The sequence below is a fragment of the Pseudocercospora fijiensis genome (assembly GCF_000340215.1).
Source record: "Pseudocercospora fijiensis CIRAD86 unplaced genomic scaffold MYCFIscaffold_4, whole genome shotgun sequence".
Classification (NCBI taxonomy): domain Eukaryota; kingdom Fungi; phylum Ascomycota; class Dothideomycetes; order Mycosphaerellales; family Mycosphaerellaceae; genus Pseudocercospora; species Pseudocercospora fijiensis.
In genome coordinates this window covers 5,521,314-5,544,375 of record NW_006921535.1, presented here as the reverse complement: position 1 = coordinate 5,544,375, position 23,062 = coordinate 5,521,314, and the positions used below count along the sequence as shown (strand labels likewise).

Genomic DNA, 23,062 nt, shown 5'->3' with positions numbered 1-23,062 from the left:
ATCCCCACCGTCTCCTATACTTCCCCCCTACGCCCAGAGAAGTCGAGAATTTCATCGCTCGAATCGATGGCTTGCGGAAATCTCTTCAGTCGGGTGCTACGATAGCTGTGCATCGACATTATGGCTTAATCGGTACGCCGTCACTTCCAAAAAAACAAAAAACCGAAAACTGAGCTGACCACTTCGTGTCTGTAGAACCGGTTTCCTCATCATCTGCTACCTCGTCGAACGTCTGGGTTGGAAGTTAGATGCTGCTATTGAGGAGTTTCGACAAAAGAGGGCGCCGGGGATTAAACATGAGTATTTTCTCGATGAGCTTTATTTAAGGTATCGCGGTAATATGAGTCGTAGAGCCACGAATGGGAATGGGAATTAGGGGTTTGTGGAGTACGAGATACCCTGAATTGAATGGCATGAGACGTTTGGATTTGCATTTCGAGGATGAGATGTGGGCTGTGGATGGGATGAGAATAGATGGAGGTGAGGGTGAGGTGAGTGCTGATTACACTCTTACGAATGAAACGCTGCACTAAGCTGAAGAGCCGTACCGTTAACGCCCCTGATGTCGCAGCTGGATAGTGCCGACGACGATGAATTCTGGAGTGGTCAGCCGATATGAGTAGTAGACTGATTCATCACTTTCGGCTCAATCTCGGGACTACATAAGAGGCAGCTGAGGTGCAAGCAGCTAACATCTCCCATCTTCTGGCTAGCTGGCTATACAACGCACACGAATTCAAATTCGGATAGTCCTCTTGACTCGAAAGTTGTGGAGCGGTAGTGAATTGGAAGATGGTGACAGGTTCACCTTGTAATCGGTCGGGTATTGTTTCAGCGTCGAGGGTGACGAAGAGCTTTCAAGATCAAATTCTGACTGAAGAGACGTTTGGACGCCGCCGCAGTCTTGATTTTCTTCAGAAAGTGTGGAGTCTACGGATATGTTATGTTTGTGTTTGATAAGCTGGTCGGCGAGTATGGCTTTCAGCTCGAGTATGGCTTGCCAGGATTGATGTTCGAAAGACACAAGGATAAATGTCGAGACTCTGCGCAACACTAGCCGCTTTCTCGAAAGATGGGAGACCGCAAGTCAAGGGATTGGCAGTAGGAAGGATGGTTTTGACCTTTCGACGGAAGGATTTAGCATGAGTGAAGGTAAAATTACGTGGCGATTGGTGCCGAAAGGGTACGCTCGCTGAATTAATCGACTTACTCTTTCCATTGATCGACTCTTCGAATTCATCGAATCCGGCTCATTCCTCTTCAAAATTGCAAACCAGCTTGTAGATTATCCACCACCGAGAATTGCCTAGGAGAAACACACGCCATCCTACAGTAGTTCAAAGATTCCTGCCTCTCTTACTCGATACTGTGAACGTGTCCCCATCCTCATTCACGTACACTGTCCCGAGTTTTCCTTTCCAGCTCTTCAACATGCCTTTCCCTTCCCCTTACTAACGAGATCCCCATCCACGCGGTCCCAAATTTCTCCGATGAAAAGTCCAATCTCGTTCCTCGCAGTCCAAAAACCTTTCTTAACAGACAATGGACCACAAGTTCCCGTGCCTGCCTGCCGTCTCACCCAAATGCCTAGGAGCATCTACTCAACGAACTAGACAAGATCTGAAGCTGCTGATCTACATTGAACGAGTGCGGAATTTGTATTTTGGTGGAAGGCTCTGATATAAATTGGCCGGCGCTATGCCTTCGTGACAGTCGGTCGATGTTCTTGAGCTCACAGGCTTGCAACGATTCGCTTAGAAGGCCCTGTGATGGAGTTGTATCAGTTTGTGATGTTCGACGTGGCACTCCCCGCGAAAAGACACTGTTCGCTATCGAACGACCACAGTTGATACCTTCTGCATGAAGCCTTCGCCATCTCTCACCCAAGCGCTGTCGCTCGACGTTGTGTGTTCGATCGGTTGGCTGGCGTTTTGTCGTGTGATGGGGAATAGCAAGCTTATGGATGATGTGATGTGATTTTGCGTTGCCATCACCGTTGAACTCTTGTCATCGAGCGACGAAGCTGTTGTCGGTGGACGAGCATATTCGGCAGCGTTTGGGGGAAGCCGTGGATTGAGTGGGTTGAAACTGCGAGCTAACGGGGTCGTCACTCGGTGTTGCGTGTCGGTGTCAGGATATATTGGTTTGTGATCGGCGTGCTGGCTTCGAATCGTGAGGATGAGCTTGGATGAAGTCGTGAGCAACGCGAGGAGGGTTTGTGGAGTGCTCTCGTTGAAAGACACTGCCGTTGCCAATGCTGGATTTGCCTAGAAATGTCTGGTCGAGATGCTGCGGTCGAAGCGTCGAAGCCATGAGAAGAGTCAGTATAACCTCACCCTCGCGAACCACATCTGGCGCTCTGCTATCTGCTGGAGATTAGTAAACAACGCGTTGGAAATGAAAGGCTCAGCTATGGCTTTGCGGCGCGAGCGCGCCGTCTTAAAAAATCATTTCGTAGTGGTGTGTGGTATTTCTGCAAACACTGCTGAGCTCTCCTGGGCCCAGGTACAAGTCTTTCACTGGTGCTTGAACGCTATCATAAATCAAATCGACAGCATTGCCTGGTCGATGAGGCGCTCATGCCTCAGTTCTGGTTCCAGAGGCAGAGGAGCGCCTCCGTCACCGCCATGCTGCCCTCGTAGCTCGCATTGAGCTGTTCCACACAGTCCTCCAGCTCCAGGGCCAGTTGCGCCGGGCCCAGCGACGGGACGAAGGGGATGAGGGCCATCACCCTCTGGCAGAAGCTGATGCCTTCCACTGGCTCACATTAGCTTTGACTCTGAACGTGACTGATAGGTAGGACTTACGAGGAGGCACCTCGGCGGCGAGCAGGACCTCCAGCAGGCGAGCGACGTGCGGCGTCATGGCCATGTTGTTGGTGGTGTCGGTGGTGGTGTCGGTGGTGGTGTCGGTGCTGGTGTCGGTGCTGGTGGTGGTGGTGGTGCTGGTGTTGGTGGTGCTGGTGCTGGTGCTGCTAGTGCTGGTGGTGGTGCTGTTGCTGTTGTTCTTGTTGTTGTTGTTGCTGCTGCTGCTGCTGTTGTTGTTGCTGCTGCTGCTTCCCTCGCGGTTGTGGTTTTGCCGGTGGTGGTGGCTTCTGTTCGCTTGAGTGAAGATGTTGTTGCTGAGAGAGAGAATTTCCGGTGAAGTTTACCCATAAAGCGATCCGCAGTCTGCAGCCTAACGACCGTTGGACCCGCAGCTTCATCCCCCTGTCAACATCACTTCTCGATCCGCTGCTGCCATGCAAATGGCAAGAGGGACGGTCCCGCTGTTGAAGCCACTCGAACTTCATCGTGCCATCGACGGTCTCCTAGCATCAATTGATTTTGCGCGAGTCTTGCTTCATAGACTCCGTACAGCGAACAACAAGATCGGCTCTCGCTCAAGACTCTCGACATTCGATTTCAAGATCTTCTACGGACAGAACAAGAACGCAGACATTCGATTCGACAGGTGCAGACGTGAGCATGGTTGGACTCAGACCAGTTGGTAGCTTCACGGCTGCTCTCGACTCAAGAAAGGATGGCACAGTTGTGGAACCATTGACAGACATTGTTCTGATGTCCTCTCCAGTAATCTCATGCGCCGCAGTCTCGGATCTAAATCGTCCAAGTCGAAGGTTTTGGCATCGAACGTCCTCAAAGAAGCGTCAAAAATCGTCGCTACTGGCGCATCCCCCCTCGACACTCAGGTCAGCATCAGAAGCAGCAGAGCTCGACGCCGAAACGCAAGTACTCACCAACCTACGAGCAAGCGGCCCATTGCGTCAAATCCTTGCATGATCTGATGAGCACTTCGTGTATCTGGATAGCTCTCAAGAGTATCAGTGAATGATCGACCGATCGTGCTGGCTTCTTCCTTACTTCCACTGTATCAGATACCCGTTCCCGAACCACCACGAAGACCTCAATATCGAAAGGTTCTAGGTCGCTACAACCGCTTCTCCTTGATCGATCGAAAGATATACCAGATCTCCCGAATTCAAGACAAAAGGGAAAGTGCTCAAGCTGTGAAGATCCCGAACCGCGTTGCGACACTTCGGCTTTGATCAGAGAAGATCGTCAATGAGATGCTCAGGGGCGAGAGGTCGTAGTCAAGCCGCTGTGTACAGAATGGAAGGTCGAGTGATCAGAGAATGTCAGTGAAATTCTTAGACCAGTGGCGGTCTCAAGAGGGAATACCGTAATTGGCACTTCGCAGCGTTGGCGTCGCGCGGTCGAGAAGGCAAAGTGATGATTGGGAAGTCCTGCGGTTGACACTCCACAATCTCTGCATGGCGCGAGGAGAGAGAAGGTGAATGCGACGTTTAGACCCATGGAACTGGTAGGAGTTGTGACCGTCAAAGAACTGCACGCGGGGTGCCCGAAGAACGTACATCCTTCGTGCCACTCCCACCTTCAGGTACCCAGAGAATGCTACTGAAATCCTCAGGCCAGGGAAGCGTAGGTCTCCGCGCAAGCAAACGATCGAGAGCTCCTTGCCTGCCGTTGAAATGGACGCTTATGCTGGCTCATGCGAATCACATGCAGCGATCAGCACTGCTTGCCTCAGTGCTCGCCGCGGCCATGGAGACGGCGCGACCAAGCTTTACGTACAGCACACATATCGGATGACACAGCTTTTGTATGAAAGCACTCACGCTTGATTCGACTTACTATGCAGGCGCTAGCTAGTGTCCGCTACTCCCAGAGCAGCGCAAAAGCGCATTTTCAGTACATGACATAGAGAGCCTTCCAGAGCAAATATGCCTCATGCATCTGCTCTCAAACGTACTTCAGACGCATAGCGATGTTCGCAACGATGAAGCAGTCACGCCAATGGTGACCGCGGGGCGTAAAAGTGTTGTCAGGTCAGCCTGATCGAGCCATGGTCAACATCGCGTGAGGAAAAAGACTTAGCTGCGCGGTTCTCCAACCCTGTTGAGTGATATTGTGTCGTGCTAAGTTAGCCCATCCCTTCAGACGAGTCAATGACCAAGGGTCAAGGTAAAGGACTTAGCTGATCAGGAAGAGGCGGCAGGGCTTTGCCGTGTGCGATCCAGTCCATCATCTTGGCCAGGTTGCTGCTGAGTGCTGGGATCTGTCTCGGCATCGGAATCAGATATCTGGAGCTTTGCGAGCTTGTCCTTCCAATCCTGGCCGAGACCATCGATGAGCGGAAGCTCCCTGCCGAGTTCCTTGTACAAAGCTGTCGCACTTGGCTTCTTAGGCTTCGAGCGCTTAGATTTCGAGCCCTTGGATTTCGAGTGCTTAGATTTCGAGCCCTTAGACTCCGGGACCTCAGGCTTCGGGTGCAGACGTTCATAGAAGTTCTGCATAACTGTCTTCTCCTTTGCAGGTTCCGATTGTACCCGGGCCGACGAAGGCAAAGGCGGCTAGACTTTGCCTTTGACAGCGCGGGGCACAAAATTGCGGTACCTGTTCACACGAGCTCTGGCCTCCTCGAAGCTCGTGGTGTTATCAGCGAGCGGCTGAAAGGTCTTCTCGGCTCCCTTATCGGCCTTCTTCTTGCCTGCGACAGTGGCCTTTTCTGGCTGAGAAGCAGAGGGCTCGGCCTTGATGTTCGGCTCAGTCTTGGTAGAAGGTTCGATGGATCTTGCAATGGCCGTGGCTTGAGCCTCATCCATCAATTGCGAGATGCCGTCCATGAATGGGTCGCTGGAAGAGGTATCGGCGACAGGCTTGGAAGCTTGCGGAGGAGGGCTCTCAGTCGATGGCTTGCGGAAAGCGGGAGAGTTGCCGGTGGTTCCAGGGGACAGATGAGCCGGTGGAGAGAAGGCGGGTGGCGGAGAGAAGCCAGGTGGCATCGGTGGACCGCGCACGCCTGGTGGCGGCATAAATGGGAGTACGACAGGCGCGCTGACATTGGAGACAGGAGTGGCGTGGCCGTAAGGAATCTGTTGTGGCATGTTTGGCGACATGCTTGGCGGCATAGGCGGTGGGAAGGCAGGTGGGTAAGCGCCGAAAATTGGAGGCGGCATCGCCGGTTGGACCATGATAGGCGGGAAGACAGCAGTAGCCGGTGGTGGGCAAGCCTGTGGTGCAGGTGAAGTATTGTAGACCGGAGCTTGGACGGGCGTCACAGGCTTGGCGGCGACAGGAGCTACGATGCATTGTTAGCAGTTGGACGTGGATTTCAGGGGGCGACAGGTAGCCTCACCTGCTGGAGTCGTAGCAGCACCACTGCCGACTGCCTTGGCCCCAGCTGCAGCCCTCTTCCTCGCCAGAACCTCCTCCTTGCGACGCAGAATCTCGGCCTTCTTGGCGGCCTTCTCTTCTTCCGTCGGCTCCGTCTTCTTCTTCTTGTGCACGGGCATCTCCTCTGGGTCAATCGACCCTGGCAGGAAGTTGCCGGTCTCTTGGCGGAAGCGGTGCGCGTGTGCCTCGTAGCCGTCGGTGATGGCTTTGTTGTAGGCATTCATGATGGGCTCCGGGATGCCGATCATGGCAAAGACCTCGACGTTGGGGTCTTCGCGGCCGGGCATGGCGTTGGGCACTTCTTGCAGCTCTTCCTTGTGCACCTGTTGCATGTGCACGCGCAGGCCGCCGGCGGTGCCGAGCTTGCGGTGGCAGCCGTGGACCTGGCAGTGGAAGTGTTTGGCCTTCTGGTGGTCGACGAGGATCTTCTGGTCGTCGAAGTCGCGCTCGCAGTAGTAGCACCACGGGCGCGCCAGGAGATCCCTCAGCGTGATTCGCTTGCGCTTCTTGCCGGCACCCATCGTGTGTCAAATGGCGCTGACACGCTGCGGTTGGCGAGAGGGGGGATGGTTGCTTCGTTGCAGTCGACGACGATGCTTGTCACCGTCGACGGTGGTGTGGTGTGGTATGGTATGGTGTGGTGTGGTGGAAGTGAGTTGAGGTGAGCTGGCAGCGGAAGATGATGGACAGGTGGACAGTGCGCGCGACCGGAATGACCCGAGCGTAACCGCAGTCCTCACTTTCCTTGGCACTCGCTAGCCCCTGACTAAGAGTCTCGCGGTACTCGAGCTGTCCTTCTCACGAATGATATGAGTCCGCCTGCGAGCAGAAACTAGTAATAGAATGATCTTATCCGTCTGCTTAGTCTATGAATGAGGCATGACATGCGTTTCTATTTCAGGGGACGACTCGGAACGATCATCCCATAACGGCGACGACGACAACGGATGTCAGCGAACGCCGCGATGCCTACGACTCGAACCGTCGGAAAGTGAAGCAATGCCACATCCGCCCTCGAACATTACATGGCTCTTTCAATGACCTGTAACTAGTCGATCGTACAGCTCCTTTGAGCAGTGGGAAATGCGCCCGCTCCGCCTGTTGGAACGAGCATGGCTACAGCAGAAACACACCAGCAAGACCCTGAACGAGCACACCACACTCACCAGTTGACATAGCGCTACCTGACTTTGATAGCTTATATATCGATCAAGAGTTGCGTGGAACAGACAATGGCACATTATACCCATTTCCGGCTGTCGAGGCACAAAGGGAGAACGTTGCTCTTTGATTGTGTTCCTTACACCTCAGCCAGTCTGTGAATGAGCGGCAATGATCGCACATAATTGACAGCAGGTTGCGTCTGCTATGGCAGAGATATCAGCCCCCGGCTCGGAACGTCCTCAGCATTCGTACAGACATGCCATTCCTGAAGCAGCGCGAAACTATGGCACAGACGAACCTAATCTTCGTACAGTCGCTACCGATTTGCGCAATGCACTCATCCAAGCAGAGCGAAATCATCTCACTGGCAGAGAAAAGCGTTCAGGCATATCGTTAATCGATAGCGCCCTCGAAGCAGCCAACATCGCATCCCGTAACCCTCGGCCAAGATCGTCCCCGCTGACCAATCTATCGACTCGTCGTACAAATGGATTCAAACAAGCATTGACAACTCGAAAACGAGATTACGGGACACCACCGGTGAAACGAAAGAATAACGCCTCGGAACCGTGGGGTAACAGACCTGGCAAACAAGGCGGACTCACAGCTGGTAAAAAGCTCGATGCGGGAGATGGAAATGGCTCAGACGGGAGCGATGACAACAGAAGGGGCAAGCGACCGCTACCCAAAGATGCGGACGAGCGGCCTCGGAAGCGGAGGAAAAAGGCAGACGAGCAGGCGCAAGAGAGCAGTGACAAGACAGCTGGGAGCGAAAAAGAAGCGCAAGGGTCTGTAAGACTGGACGAACAAGGTATACAGGGTCAACGAAGGAACCGTACTTCGTCGGACCCTCGTCCATATGTTGCAGGCTTGACAGTTCCAGGCGGCGGAGCAGGCGATCCTGATGACAGCAGCGGAGAAAGTAGCTCAAATCATGATGCCGACAGAGGCCATCGTGATAGTGACAGTGGGCTAGCTAGTGAAGGAAGGAAATCTCGTAACGATCAAAATGCAGCTAATGGTAGCGACAGTCTGCCGGACTACGAATCTGAAGAGCCAATACAGCCTGTGAGGCCAGGACAAAACAACACGGATGTCTTCGAGCAGCTCAGACCCGATCTCTCCGGTGCAGATCTCGTGACGTTGAACGATCTCCAAATCGGTAATTCATCGCAACACTTCCAGGATTATCTTGAAGACATATTTTCAGAGAATAGGCCTAAAGACGCAACATACGCCACAAAAGCGATCAACATAGTCAAGCAGTTGTCTGAGATATATGGAACTGGGAGACTCTGGGCCGATGCTGGCGACATCGAGAACTACGTCACCTTTGGCATCGATGAGGATGAAATTTGGGAAGACTTGTACGAAGAGGAAGAGGAAGATCCTGAAAGTGAGTTTGCAGACATATCTAACCCAACTGGACCTCGATGGGATCGTCAGTGGTCGCGTGTCGCAATCGAACTGGATTGCGTCAACGAACTCAAGGGACTTTACATCAGGGCGAAGCGTGTCGCACAAGTGCCTGCGGTAGGCGAGGATCTCAGCATCACAATCGACGATATAGCAGATCGTTCTACTAATCGTTATCTGTCTGAGCTGGAAAGTCTCATCAAGAACTATGAGTGGCGTGCAACAGTGAGCAGATGGGAAAGCTACAAAAACCTCTTTCATAACACCGAAGACAGCGCTGGACAACTGGCTGCACAGCTGGAAATGAAGCTTACAGAAATGGACCAGGCATACCAATCTGCATCCAAAGACGTCGACCCAAGAGAAGAGTTCTGGAATGTCGCGTGGGAGTGGCTTTCAAAGAAAGCAAAGAACGAAATTCAGAACAGGAAAGCCGAGACCATGAGGGCAAAGAATCGATTCGATGATCTCTTCGCACTGGTCATGACCTTGCAGAATGAGAGACAACTCGTGCGAGCGCCTGCGTGGCCGGAGAAGATGTCTGTTGAGGCCTACTGCGAGGAAATCAGCAAGACCATCGACGATCATCGCAAAAGAAGTCTGCGCGACGCACGCAAAGCATGGGAACATGCCATCGCTGTCAATAAAGCTCTGGAGAACCATGAGCGAGTGTCCGAGCTGGAGCGTGGTTTGGAAGAGATTGAATGGCGTGTTGAGTCAGGAGGGCAGCCTTTCACCATCAAGGACTGGGACAATTCTGATCTTCCCGAGTTTGTCCCAGCCTCGAAAGATCCCGCTGAGATGGCCCAAGCCATTGGCGTTGATAGCGATAGAGCAGCATTCCCAGAGCAAGGGACGTGGGAGTTCTCCAACATGCTCGGATCGGGTACGTATGGAAACGTATCTCTCTGGACGAGGAAAGATGAAAGCGGTAGCATCACTGGTCGCACTGCCATCAAAGAAGCATATCTCGGCCCCAGGCCTGGAAAATCCAAAGATTCATGGAACAACGCACGCTTCTGGTGTCATCCGATGAGTATTCGATATCCGATGGAAGCAGGAATCATGCGTCGTCTGAACGATCTCCAACATTCCGAAAGCATCGTACAAAATCTCGCCTACGCTTCCTACGACGCAAAAAAGATGTTCCGACTCTACCTAGAATTCTGCGAGCACGGCGACCTCAACGAACTCATCAAAGCCTACGCCAAAGCCGAACATCCCATCCCCGTCCGAGTCCTCTGGTCAATTTTCGAATCCCTCGCCGCAGCTCTCTGCTTAATGGAGACCGGCCACCTCCCAACCCTCACCCTTCCCCCCAACCCCTGGACCCCAATCCTCCATCTCGACATCAAACCCCACAACATCTTCCTAAAACAACGAAAACCCCCCACGACCTCCTGGCCCAACACTCCCCAAACCGTCCTCGGCGATTTCGGCCTCGCGCAGCAGTCCACGAAACCCATAGGCCCCGGCCAAGGCACGCGAGGTTACCGATCCCCTGAACAACAACTCTACGACGACGCCCACCCACGCTCTGGTGAGAAACTCGTCACGACGAAATCTGACGTTTGGGTCGTGGGGAGAGTGATGCTCACGTTGATGGAACGCGAGACACGAAATCAAAATCTTTTGGATTTTACGTTCGATGATGCGGAGGATGTGCCGAGGATCGACCCGGAGGTTTATGAGTATTATACGCAGAGGGATGCGAGGCTGGTGGAGGTTGTGATTTTGTGTCTGCTTAAGGATCCGAGGAATAGGGTTGGGAGTGAGCAGTTGTTTTCTTTGGTGAGGGAGGAGGTTACGAGGGTGAGGGATGGGGGCTGGAAGATGATGGAGAAGGAGGAGGGGGAGGTTGTGTCGTTGGGGTTGGTTTATGAGGGTTTGTCTTCGTCTACTTAGTGCTCTATGGTGCTTGAGGTTGGCGCGAGGATCTGTGTCCAAGGCATTGAGCTTCGAGGGATTGTGTGGAGGTAGGGATATGTCGGCTTGAGCATGTCGAGTTGAGAGGTCGGTGCTATAATATTGTCTCCATTCACACCCTTTTGCGCAAGGCAAGAAACTGCGAGCCTGTCCTGGCGGCACGTCTCCGGCCAATCCTCGGTGGCAAGCAAGCACGACAGGCGGAGTTGCAAGCCGATGGAGATCGCTCCACCACGGGGTCCTGGCCGGTCGTACGTTGGAACTTCCGCAAGTGGCAATGCCAGAGTACAGTATGGAGATATTAATGGCAATGTGACATACAGTCAGTCTTCCGTTCAATCTCTACTTCTCTGGCACAGAACTGATTCTTGACCAGATGTCTATGAGGTTCGCCACGAACGAATTGGCCTCGAAGCCTCCATATCTGGCCTTCGATCTCTGACGGATTCCATCCACTCTCAACTTCGGGAAGTCAGATCAGTCGACGGAAATCAGACAGGGCTATTCGCAGACCTGACCCACGAGGTGACAGCTTCGAAGACCAGTCTGGATGCGTTCAATTACAAGTCGTCGTGGCTTCACACCTCACCAGAACAGGCCGCTCTTGTCAAGATTGATCGGCTGGTAATACTGCTCGCCAACGCCGTTGTGTTGTTCGACAGATTTCGTAGCAATCTGGACGAGATCAATGCGATACATTCAGCAGGTGAACATGGTTTGTCGTCTTTTTTGCCACAACTTCGGGAACATCATATGGCCTGGAAGCTACAACTGGAATTGATGGATAGGTATGAAACGAAACAGAGGGAAAGTGGGAATGCGGAGATGGCTGACATCTCTTCAGGCATACAGAGAACGAAAGCGATGATATTTCTTCCAGTCTCGATCATGCCACAAACAAGCTGCTTCGCGAGAATGCCGATCTGAAGAGACGCATGGACGTGATCAAATGTCAAAGCAGCTGACCAGCTCAGGCGCATCCATGCGACCAGGCACAATTCATTCCTTTCAAGGTCACACATCCGACACCAATACAAGCGCCGATGACGACGATGCATCAGTCCATTCCGCCACTGCGTCATTCGAGCACACATTGAGCAGTTCATGGGTGTATCGCAGAAATCAACACCGCTCGGAAGTCCTGTCGATCGACACTTCTCTTCTGCGAGATAATGCTTGGTCCGAGATGTGTCAGAGCTCACTTTGGCAAACAAGTCGGCTTTGTCAGTCCTAGCACTACCTATTGACATCTCAGAGCTTGCGCACCGCAGCTGGTATCAAAGTCATGCTCGAGCACCTGACTTACCAATGATATCAGAAGAAGAGATTGATGTTGGTGCACTTGTGAAACAGGGCAAGGCTGGCTGGACGCAATTGAGCGATGAGCAAATCACCACTGTCGCAAATCAACTAATGCAGAAGGGCGGATTCCACACCATCCCTTCAAAACGAATACGAAAAGAGACAACAAGCACAATCCAGAATCAGAACACTCACCCAGCTCTTCTTGCCTCAGGCACGAAAAATCGTGGTGGCAGTGCACCAACCTTCAGCCGCACCACAGCCCAAACAAACCGAAGCTACCAATCCTTCACTACATCATAACTTACGTACCATCAGGCTCCAATGGCATTCGCGCCAATGCCTACAGTACGAAGCCACAGTACACGTACCGCTCGGCCTTGCCAAAAATATGACACCTGACTTGCACAGCACAGCACAGCACTCCGCAGGAACTAAGGCAAGGTGAAATCAGGCAGAACGGGATACATCTACTTATATTAAATGACTGGCTGCTCGTATGAGTTCTGGAGAAGAAGAAGACTTCCTGTACACAAGATCCATAATTTTCGAAAAACCACGCATATCCTTCCTCAGTCCACATCTCCGCTATCATGGGCTGCGCAAGTTCCAAACCCGACTATCGATCTCCAAATGCGAGATATGTTGCAGCATATCATGAACCGTACACTTTACAGAAACGACGAGGGGGAAGAGGTCATGGAATGACTGGGGGTGGTGCGGTTTTCGTGGGCGGTGGCGCTGCGTGTGGAGGAGGTGGTATGTACATGTAACGCGCTTGCTAGATTTGAAGAGACTTGATTGCTGACTGAATGTCTAGGCGGCGGTGGCGGCGGCTGTGGTGGTGGTGGAGGGGGCGGAGGAGGTGGATGCTGAGCCAGAGATCCTGTTATTCAGATTTTGACGACTACTACGAAGTCCAGCACATTTCGAACGTTTATTTTGGAGCGCAATAGTCGAAGAATATCTCACTTTTGAGGGAGCGAGGAGACCGCCTAAATCAAGACTTTAGCCGAGGAGATACTGCAAGAGGAAAGTTACCTGTCATACAAGAACGCATACCTGCGACTCTGCGAGTGATAGGCTCAACGTATCAACAGCTTTGCAAAATACCAGTAGCACATCGTTACACACTCCATATGATCGCACGGTTTCTCTTAGAATATTTCACACCATCACCGCATTTCAATATTCACCATGAGCAGTCCACTCCAGCAGCAATTGCGCATAGGGGTATGCGGGCTCGGAGCCATGGGAAGAGGCATGGTCAAGAATCTCCTTACCGCTGGCTTCGAAGTACATGGATATGATATCGTGCCATCGCTAGTGGAAAGGTTCACCCAGGATGGTGGCAAGGCTGCGACAAGCCCCAAAGAAGTTGCCAGCCGGGTTGATATCCTGCTTATCATCGTTGTCAACTCCACTCAGGTGTCCTCCGTGCTTTTCGATGCGGAAACAGGCGCTGTGCTTGGCCTCCCCCGGAATAAAGCTATCATCGTGTCTTCAACGGTTCCGGGAGCTTACATTCGCGAGGTTCGGCAGCGTCTGGATGTTGACCATGATCGACCTGACATTCACCTCCTAGACTGTCCGGTATCTGGCGGAGCTTCTGGAGCTGCGGACGGCACGCTCACCGTCTTCGCGTGTGGTAGTGATGAGGGAATGATTTTGGTGGAACCTGTGCTTTATGCTATCGGGAAGGATATCCACAGAATTCGGAACAGTTCCGGCGCAAACGGCGAGACAGGATCTGGAGCTAATGGCAAAGTCTGTCACCAGGTCCTTCCTGAGATCGAAATAGCTTTGGTCGCTGAGGTAATGGCTCTGGCTGCTAGAGCTGGTCTCAACACGCAAGAAGTCTACGATCATCTCCAAGCCGGAGTGGCTGCAAGCTGGATCATGGGCAATCGCATACCACATGCACTGGAAAATGACGACACTGTCCGTTCCGCGATGACAAACAGCCAGAAAGATTCTGCCATTATTGTGCGCACAGCAGGCGAGCTCTCTTACCCGGTTCCACTGGTCGCTGCAGCAGAGCAGATATACCAGACTACTGTGCACATCGGATGGCCAGGGATGGATGACTCGGCATTATGGCGACTTTACCTTCGCGACTTTCCTGACGACACTGTATATCAGCTTACCAAGTCAGCATCCATTCGCCCAGATTCTGTGATGAGTCTGCAAGATCTCGAAGACATCATGATCGGAGTCCACCTTGCTGCTGCCGCGGAATCACAAGGATTCACTCGGGCCATCGGTCTAGATGCAGAACAGATGTATGGTATCATCTGCGGCGCAGCTGGGTGGAATGTCCAGTTTGAGAACTATGCTCGGAGGATGAAGAAAGGCCCTTGGTATCTCCAGGAGATCGATGGTGCGAGGCACATTGGGATTAGGCTTGTAAGTCGTCTCATTGCAGACAACAGTCCGTGGAGCTGACCCATGGATCACAACAGGCGGCCGCAGTAAGGAAGGCAAGCTCCATTGGTGCTCCTCTTCCCATTGCGGCAACTGCGGTGCAGTTGTTTGAGTTGCAAGTCGGGCCTCTCGTGAAGTCGAGGTAGGGTAATCAAGACCTATCAGTATTGAGTTCAAAGCGGAATCGAGGCATGTGAAGAGTCGTCCGTGAGTATCATCCTTGAGAAGGATAAGGGTTATCAGTCTATCTGTCGTGCGGACAGAGCAGACGGTGATAGCACCCCTGATGGCTCTTCACCCGGCGGATAGCATGTGAATAGCAGACTGGCGGCTACCTTCTTGGCTCGTAATCTTTGCTCGGATGGTGAATGAAAAGGAGTATGGAACAGCAACGTGGCGTGGAAGTGACGATGTCCGGCTTGAGCCTCAGGCAGAAATTCTTGGCGTTTGATGCTCAAAGTTTGTCCTGCCCCTGCTCAGCCTCCCTTTTCTTCACTCACACAACGGTTAACTCTCCTGAACAACACCTCCCGCAATTCGTCAGAGATTCTCATCAAGAACATCTCAAAATCTCCCTCACTGCGACAATTATGCCTCATCCGGCAGGCTACGGCAGTATGCCGGTATAGACCCTATAGGGCTGCCAGCGTCGTATTTTACTGGCATCGCTTGTCGCACATCTCCATTCCGCTTCAAGTAAATGGCCTTTCGAATACTGACCGGAAAGAACTTTCCAGCCGAAGACGAGCGCAGACGTGAAGCAAGATTTTGGCGACCTCAGCGGCGCGCAGCAGTTCTCGATCAGCCGTTGAGTCCAGCAGAACAGCGAACGGATCCTGTACACATCGATAACCTGCTCCCCAACAAGCCGGAATGGACACTTCTCCTTGCTCAAATGATGGCGCGGCTGCTTATTGACTCTGAAGTCGTGGACGACTTTGGTTTCCTGATTGACCACAGCCTGTTCATCGCAGGAGCTGCCATTGCCGAGTCGCGGACAGATCTTAGCCGAGTCAGCCAGCGAGACCCTTCACAGAATCACGGACGCGTGGTAATCACTCGCTTATGAAGGAGCTTGGGAGCACAATGGCAGCACAATCAGACGCAAACTGGGCCAACAAGCTCGTTACTTTGCTGGTCTTGATGTACGTGTGGCTGGGCGAAGAGTGGCGGATGTTGACCATCTCGACTCAGACTTCATAGTAGCGGTATAGAAAGATAATTGAACTTCTTTATATCATACAGAACTCTGCATCATCCACCTCGTGAGATTTTGATTTCCATCTGCATCTTACAAACTTTCTCCTCTCACTACCTCCATTCAGGCGCCCCGCTTTGTAGGCTTGCATGGACCTTCTACCTAAATTTAGTACCTTCTACCTTCTACCTTCTACCTACTACCTTCTACCTTCTACTCTGTCTCTACGTCCTTATATCATCTCTCCGCTAAGTACACTAATATATATCTAGCTTAGCGGTCTATACTAAGCCTATAGCGAAGCGCCTAAAAGAAAACCGTACGGCTCCTATATAACCGTCCGGTATATAAACGAGAATTCGAATTTATAGAAGCACAACTATACATTAGATAGACAAACCTAAAAAAGCTGTTCTACGTAATAATACGATCTTTTAAAATAGCTATATAAAGTATACGTTAAAGTATTAAATTAAAGCTATAGATACGATCTTCTAAGATAGGTCTTCCGGTAACTGCATTTGTTCTACCCTCCTTTGTATTACTTATATACAAACGGTATGTAAAACGCTAAGTAAATTACGAGCGGACCCTTAGATTAACCGCCGCTCGTACCTCTAACTCTTAGAATACCTATATTCTTAACCCTTTGCCTTTATCTTACTACCGAGGGCTATATACTATTACTAGCATATATGTACCTTTACTCGTAGTAATTCCTTTATCTAGTACGTTCTTAGACTCGACTAGGCCTAACGAAGGGTCTAGAGAGTCCTTTAGACACCTATAGAGTATTTGCCTTGTCGTACCTCGCTATCGTATCTCGCTGTCGCCTACTAACAATATCGCGGCCTACTAAAATATACACTAATAGCATACCGCAACTAACCTACTAATAAATAGGCAATAGCGCTACCTCCGAGGGGCACTCGCAAGCAGCGCAATAGGGAGAAGAAGGATAGGGCTAAGAAGCGCAAGACTAATAGATAGTAGAATAAATCCGAGTAGCACTTTCTAATAGTACTTCTAGGTCGCGCCGCTATAACTCGAGAGCGACTAGATTTCAGTTACCTGCCGCCGGTCTAATAGCCCTAGAATAAGCGGGATTACTAGGCATAGTTCTAGGCTCGTTACGATCGTATTAACGCCGCCGATAACCTATTGTCGTAGGACTAAGTTAAGCAACTCGTGTATAATACCGCAGCTTCTCTAAAGGCTAAGAATATCTACCGTAATATCGTTACCGCTAGCCTTATTAAGCTATTAGATCGCCTTTACCTAGGAAAAGGATATTAGCCGAAGGACGTCTAGATCGATCTAGTCTTCGCGCTAATCTTCGGCGGCAGCGATGTTCTATAGATCTCGAAGATAGGCGAGGGTAAGAGCTTAGTATTTATAGCGTTTACGTATTTGACTAGCCTTATTACCCTCTAGTTTATACCGCTAAATCGCCTTAGCGAGGAGTAGGCTAAGGTCGTCGAGAACCGGTATTAATAGCTATAGTTAGATAGTTAGCTAGATAGTTAGCTAGGTAGTTAGCTAGGTAGTTAGCTAGATAGCATCGTTAATGCTGTTAATATTACCTCCGAAACTATAAGCCTCTATCCTAAGCTATACGACTATATTACTAATAGTAGATACTATTATATTATCCTTAGTCTAGAAACCGGTGCTAGTCTAGCCTTTAGAAAGCTCCTATAGGATCCTAAAGTCCGTGCCCGTATCGGCCTCGTAGTAATCGATAAAGTCTATCTTATTAATAAGTAGCGCGACTTTCGGAAGGAATATATATAGATCTTCGCTCTACGTAAGTTGCTCCGTAATAACACGGTCTAGCTCGGCTATTCTACGATAATGTCTAAGAATATAGAAGACTTTGTGCTCAAATATAGTAGATTTCGTCTAGTTAGTAATTAGCTATTCTAGACTAAGATCATTCGTAGTAGTGTCGATCGTCTAGATACTATATACGTCCTACGTACTATTCTAAAGAACTAGCTCCGCTTATATAAGTACCTCTATTTTACTATCGATAGTATATTCGATCTAGAGACTAAAGAAGCTACGCCGATAAATATTAAGAAGGCCCTCCTATTTATCGATAGCCGCAAGTATGTCTAGGATCTAGCTAATATTATTCGGTATTAGCTAGTCGCAACGACTGCTAAGTGTAGAGACTAGAAGAAGCGATATACCTAGGACAATAAAGGTATTAATATATATACTATAGTAATATTCTATACTAGCAGTGTCGCTAAGCGAGACTAGAAGCGCCGGTATAACCGCTTCTATAAGACTGTAGAGCATCTAGATAGGCTATCGGAACACCGGATTATAGTTGCTACTACTGCTTTTAGTATTAGCCTAAATATACTAGACATTGAGCTTGTTTACTAGACTAGGTTTACTCTTACGCGCGATATCGAGGATGTTGTCTAACGTCTTAGCCGTACCGGTCGTGCTATTCTACGTAGTTTAGCCTTTATCTTCCTGCTATACTATATCGATAATCGTCTTAAGCAGCCGCGGCTAGAATCTAACTACCCGGCAATTAAGCCTTACCGACGTAGATCGTATAGAGTATTCCGGCTATTAGGGCTCCGCTAGTCTAAGCTTCTAGGAGAAGATGCTAATACGCTAGGTGCTCGAGAAGCCGCTAATAATAATAATAATAATAGCGATAGAAACTACTAGACTAAGAAAGAGATAGAGCTTCGCGATAAGATTCCTCGGATTTAGCGGGAGTTCTAGAATAACTATCTGCGCGAACAATACGGCATATATCTACGCAAAGTCGTCCTTCGCTATCTCGGTAAGGATAAGGCAGTATATACCTAGTAACTACTAGCAGTAGAAGATTGCTATAATATCTATAACCTAGAACTAGACGCTCTTTATATCGATATACCTCTAGAGGGTGTTACTCCCCCGAAATTCAAGGCTCCGAGAGCCGGCACTCGTCTAGCAATTAGATTTAGTATACTAAAGGATTAGATATTAAAGCGGCCTACCCTTTAGTATCTAGATTAGTTAAGCCGTATTCGATTCGACCTTCTATCGACTAAGGTTATAGAGGATCCGATTCTAGCTAATATCGCTAATATCTTTACTACCGCTAACTTAGTTAATAAATAGAACGAGAGTATTACTATCGAATAGGATCTCCTTAAGTAGAAGGCGCTAGTATTTATAGACTAGTTCGAGAAGCTTTAGTAGCACGAGCAACTATTCGCTACCTTTTAGCTAATCGATACTCTAAAAAGCCTTAGTCTAGAGGTGTTAACTAAGTAGCGTGCTATTTATAATGCGAGGAAGAGGGCCGAGGAAGATAGATAGAAGAAGGCCGAGGAAGAGGCTACTCGAGAAGCGGCTCGTAGCGCCCTAAATATACGTCTATCGGATACTATACTGCTATCTATAATGCCCTTTACTCTATAGCAGCGCGCTGCTGCTCTAAATGAGTTAAGAAGCGGTATTGCAGGCTCTACTAGCGTATAGGCTAACCTCCTTTATAGCCGTAATACTTAGGTATTAGGAACTCGAGGCTAGGAGCGCCTAGGCTTATCTAGTAGTCTTAGTCTACGTACTTAGCGATAGCTACCTCTATAGATTAATCCGACTACTAAATAGGTATATACTCGAGCTAAGCGGATTCTTAGTACCGTTACTCGTACTAACGAGGAGCGAGGTCGCGTATTATATACTAAGCGTAGACTCTCGGAAGCGGGTCGACGCATAATAGGCTCTTAAGGTAGCTCTCCTAGCAGGCGTTAATGCTGAAATTGGCGGTAAAATAGCCCTAGAATAGCGCTAGAAATAGCACTAGAAATGGCGCTAGAAATGGCACTAGAAATGGCGCTAGAAATAGCACTAGAATAGCGCTAGAATAGCGCTAGAAATAGCGCTAGAAATAGCACTAGAAATAGCAGTAGAATAGTAGTAGAGTTAGTATTAATAAGATCCGTTATAGCTACCCTTCTATTATGTCCTTATAAGCTCGCTAAGTCCTCGTCGCCGACTACAATCTCCTCGTCCGACTCGTTATTATCTATCGGTTCGTTAGGCCTGTTTAGTTCTACGAGAGCTAGCTAAGCTACTTCTACGAGAGCTAGCCTAGTTAAGCTACTTTAGCTACTTCTGCGAGAGCTAGCGTATAATGCCTAGTTTAGCTGCTTCTATAAGAGCTAGCGTATAATGTGTAATACCTAGTTTAGCTGCTTCTATAAGAGCTAGCGTATAATGCCTAGTTTAGCTGCTTCTGCGAGAGCTAGCGTATAATGTAGTAGTGCCTAGTTTAGCTACTTCTGCGAGAGCTAGCGTATAATGCCTAGTTTAGCTGCTTCTGCGAGAGCTAGCGTATAATGTGTAATGCCTAGTTTAGCTGCTTCTGCGAGAGCTAGCGTATAATGCCTAGTTTAGCTGCTTCTGCGAGAGCTAGCCTAGTTGAGTTGCTTCTACGTATAGTAGTGCCTAGTTTAGCTGCTTCTACGAGAGCTAGCGCTAGAATTGGCACTAGAGATAGCGCTAGAGATAGCGCTAGAGATAGCATTTAATAAGGTCCTTCCTTACTACCCTTCTATTATGTCCTTATAAGCTCGCTAAGTAGGCTATCTATTGTGTCCTTTGCGACGAGGGTTTGTAGATAGTCGTAGGTATCGATAGTATATAAGAGCTAGGCGAGAAGCGTAAATTCGAGGAAGCGACAAGGATACCGAGTCCCGCTAAGACCCCGGATTTAGTATAGTAGAGCGCTTAATTAGTAGGATTAAACGTTATAGCTGCTTCCTTCCGCGTATTTACAACACCGACTTTTACGACTTTTATAATAGTATTACTAATATAGCGAGATACGTCGATTTAGCGCGTTTCTAGCAAATAGCGCTAACAAAAGTGTCTAATACGATAACGACGGCCGCCTTAGGCACTAAGAACCGCCTCCGAAACCCGAGAAGTTACTAATACTAGCGATACTAGCGATACTAGCACTATACTCATTATACCGCAGCTATTAGCACTATAATATATACGGCAAGGATAGATACGTAGGGCGATAATATATATCGAGCGCTCGTAAAAGCACCCTTCGAGAAGCTACGATAGCCCTCTTACGTTAACGCCCTCTATTGCTTAGACTCTCCCTAGAACGATTATTCCGATAACTAGTTACTATACAAGGTAGAGAAAACGAACAGTAGCGTCCGGGGATCTAATTAACTAGCGGCACTAAGCGGCTATAGAAGCATACACTCCGAAGCATACTAGTATTATATATAGCCTATATGCTACGCGCAATACGTAACAATTAACGCATTCTATTACTAACTATAGCACGCGAGGTATATAGGAAGGGACTTATTAAGCGAAATACGATAGCGATCGCTAAAGCGATACTTATTAGTACCTAGATAACAATAGAGTGTAACCGCGCTCTTAGTGTTAGAGATACCGCGAAAAAAAGGTTGTCGAGCGCGTTATAGTCGTATAGCAATATTAATGCGCTTGCTAGAAAAGGAGGCGCACTATAGTCGGATAATAGTCTTAATACGCTTGCTAGAAGGGGAGGCGTACTATAGTCGAATAGTAGTCTTAATACGCAAAGGGCTATAGTCGTATAGTAGCAGTAAAGACTAAGCGCCTTCGGGCTTAAGTATACTAGAGGCCCTTACGTAACGACTAAGGTTATTATAACTAACAGTCCTAACGAAGGCGTTACGCCGACTTAGCTAGATGCGCGTATATTATCCTATAAAGAATCCGAACGTAGGAAGCCTATAGCCGCTACTTAAGGTATACCTTACTAAAGAGTTTTTACCGAGTTAGACCTATAGCAATACTACGAACCTATTAACCTACTTAGTCTATTAACCTACTTAGTAGGAGAGTCGCTATCGAGCTGCTACTTAAGGTATACCTTACTAAAGAGTTTTTACCGAGTCAGACCGTTAGCCGCATTATAAGTGTACCTTACTAAAGAGTTTTTACCTCCGCTAATCTATCTAAGACCTCTATAGTTTGCACTAAGACTGCGATGTTCTAACAAAAACTATGCTCTTTCGGTTAAATGCATAGTCGACGCCTACTAAAGCTATAGAAAACAACCTACTCGCTAGGAGAGTCGCCTTCGTAACGTCTTGTGTCGGCAAAGCCTATCGGAGACCTTAAAAGAAAAGAAGGACTAAACAAACTCTACCGATCGAGGAACCTTAACTAACTTAAGCGGTTCTATCGGTAGTAAGCCGTAGGACTAGTTAGGAGATAGTATTAATCGCTATAGAGCTACTTATATGCGACAAAGAGGTATCGACACTATTATATACGCCGATAGCTAGTATATTACTAGGGGTGTTAGTGTGTTAGTATATATAGAAGAAGAAGAAGAAGAAGTTAAACTAGGAAGCGTAGGTCTATATTAGCGTATCGTAGGTAAGGTTTGCCTCTACTAATAGGATTGCGCTATTCAGCTACAATAGTAAGGCAACAATAACGGCTATATATTATCGCACTTTTAACGCAATAGCCGCCGACTACTACTAGTTAAATGCCTAAGGCTAGAATTGCTAGCAGTTATCGAAATTACCGGAGGCCTCCTTTAGTATTAGGCGCTCTAAATTCATATAGGAACTAAGTCTATAGCGAAGCTAATAGCAGAGACCTCTACTCTAACTAAGACTCCGACTGCCCCTAGTTAGAGTAACGCTAGTTGTTAAGCTATTATCGTACGCCTAGCCTAGCCTAGCTAGCTATTAAGCTATTATTATACGCCTAGCTAAACCCTTCGACTTTATAAGCACTACGACGAGGCACGTACTCTAGTTTACCGCTACTACTTCGCTACTAGGCACGCACTCTAGTTTACTAGGTACGTACTCTAGTTTACTACTACTACTTCGCTACTAGGTACGCACTCTAGTTTACTAGGCACGCACTCTAGTCTACGGAGCTATTAGCTATTAAGCAATTATCGTACGCCTAGCCTAGCTAGCTATTAAGCAATTATCGTACGCCTAGCTAAACCCTTCGTAGCTAGCTATTAAGCAATTATCGTACGCCTAGTTAAACCCTTCGACTTTATAAGTACCCCCGACGAGGTACGCACTCTAGTCTACCGCTACTACTTCGCCGCTAACTACCTAGTTAACGGGGCTATCGTTGTCGGCGGTAAGCGCACTTAGAAGATAAAGCTAGCACCTAAGAGATAAAGCTAGTAAGGAAGGCCTAGATAGTAGATATAGTAGGTTAGATTACTATAAACGAATATAAAAGCTATATTTATTTATTCCTTAGTCGCTACAACCGCTGCCCTTATCTATATCTTAGTTACCGCCTATCGTATCGACTACTTCAACCTCCGTATCGATAAGCTAAGCCTATCTATTAGTACGTTAGATAGTATCGACCTACTTAGAGTCGGTCTTATCGATAGCAGTACCCTATA

The 23,062-nt window shown here is 48.9% G+C and overlaps 5 protein-coding genes across 5 annotated transcripts in view; 4 read left to right on the top strand and 1 right to left on the bottom strand.

Moving 5' to 3' along the window:
• Window positions 1-376, top strand: part of MYCFIDRAFT_136844 (uncharacterized protein) — a gene marked incomplete at both ends in the record, with an annotated part of 1,998 nt that extends 1,622 nt beyond the window's left edge. Inside the window, 2 exons of the mRNA XM_007928602.1 lie at window positions 48-139; window positions 196-376. Coding sequence (XP_007926793.1) covers window positions 48-139; window positions 196-376 — 273 coding nt within the window. The remainder of the gene's footprint in view (window positions 1-47; window positions 140-195) is intronic.
• Window positions 377-2,397: 2,021 nt separating this feature from the next.
• On the top strand, window positions 2,398-5,358 carry MYCFIDRAFT_207849 (uncharacterized protein; the record flags this gene model as incomplete). The annotated part of the gene is made up of 19 exons (XM_007928601.1): window positions 2,398-2,462; window positions 2,491-2,522; window positions 2,574-2,785; window positions 2,830-3,106; window positions 3,127-3,211; window positions 3,256-3,305; window positions 3,336-3,453; window positions 3,482-3,765; window positions 3,792-3,797; window positions 3,828-4,027; window positions 4,053-4,124; window positions 4,155-4,207; window positions 4,245-4,358; window positions 4,402-4,446; window positions 4,472-4,591; window positions 4,619-4,672; window positions 4,703-4,820; window positions 4,850-4,923; window positions 4,949-5,358. The coding sequence occupies 19 exons, from the start codon at window positions 2,398-2,400 to the stop codon at window positions 4,971-4,973; spliced, it is 2,004 nt and encodes a 667-aa protein (XP_007926792.1). The 3' UTR covers window positions 4,974-5,358.
• Window positions 4,626-6,826, bottom strand: MYCFIDRAFT_89360 (uncharacterized protein). The gene is made up of 3 exons (XM_007928600.1): window positions 6,160-6,826; window positions 5,418-6,102; window positions 4,626-5,165 (listed from the first exon to the last, which is right to left on the bottom strand). Exons 1-3 carry the CDS (start codon window positions 6,716-6,718, stop codon window positions 5,003-5,005), a joined length of 1,407 nt encoding a protein of 468 aa, XP_007926791.1. The 5' UTR covers window positions 6,719-6,826; the 3' UTR covers window positions 4,626-5,002.
• Window positions 6,827-7,998: 1,172 nt separating this feature from the next.
• MYCFIDRAFT_196840 (uncharacterized protein) lies at window positions 7,999-12,308 on the top strand (the record flags this gene model as incomplete). The annotated part of the gene is made up of 4 exons (XM_007928599.1): window positions 7,999-8,153; window positions 8,393-10,662; window positions 11,080-11,418; window positions 12,022-12,308. 4 exons carry the CDS (start codon window positions 7,999-8,001, stop codon window positions 12,306-12,308), a joined length of 3,051 nt encoding a protein of 1,016 aa, XP_007926790.1.
• Window positions 12,309-13,202: 894 nt separating this feature from the next.
• On the top strand, window positions 13,203-14,450 carry MYCFIDRAFT_47062 (uncharacterized protein; the record flags this gene model as incomplete). Its single annotated transcript, XM_007927642.1, has 1 exon — window positions 13,203-14,450. One exon carries the CDS (start codon window positions 13,203-13,205, stop codon window positions 14,448-14,450), a length of 1,248 nt encoding a protein of 415 aa, XP_007925833.1.
• Window positions 14,451-23,062: the final 8,612 nt, after the last annotated feature.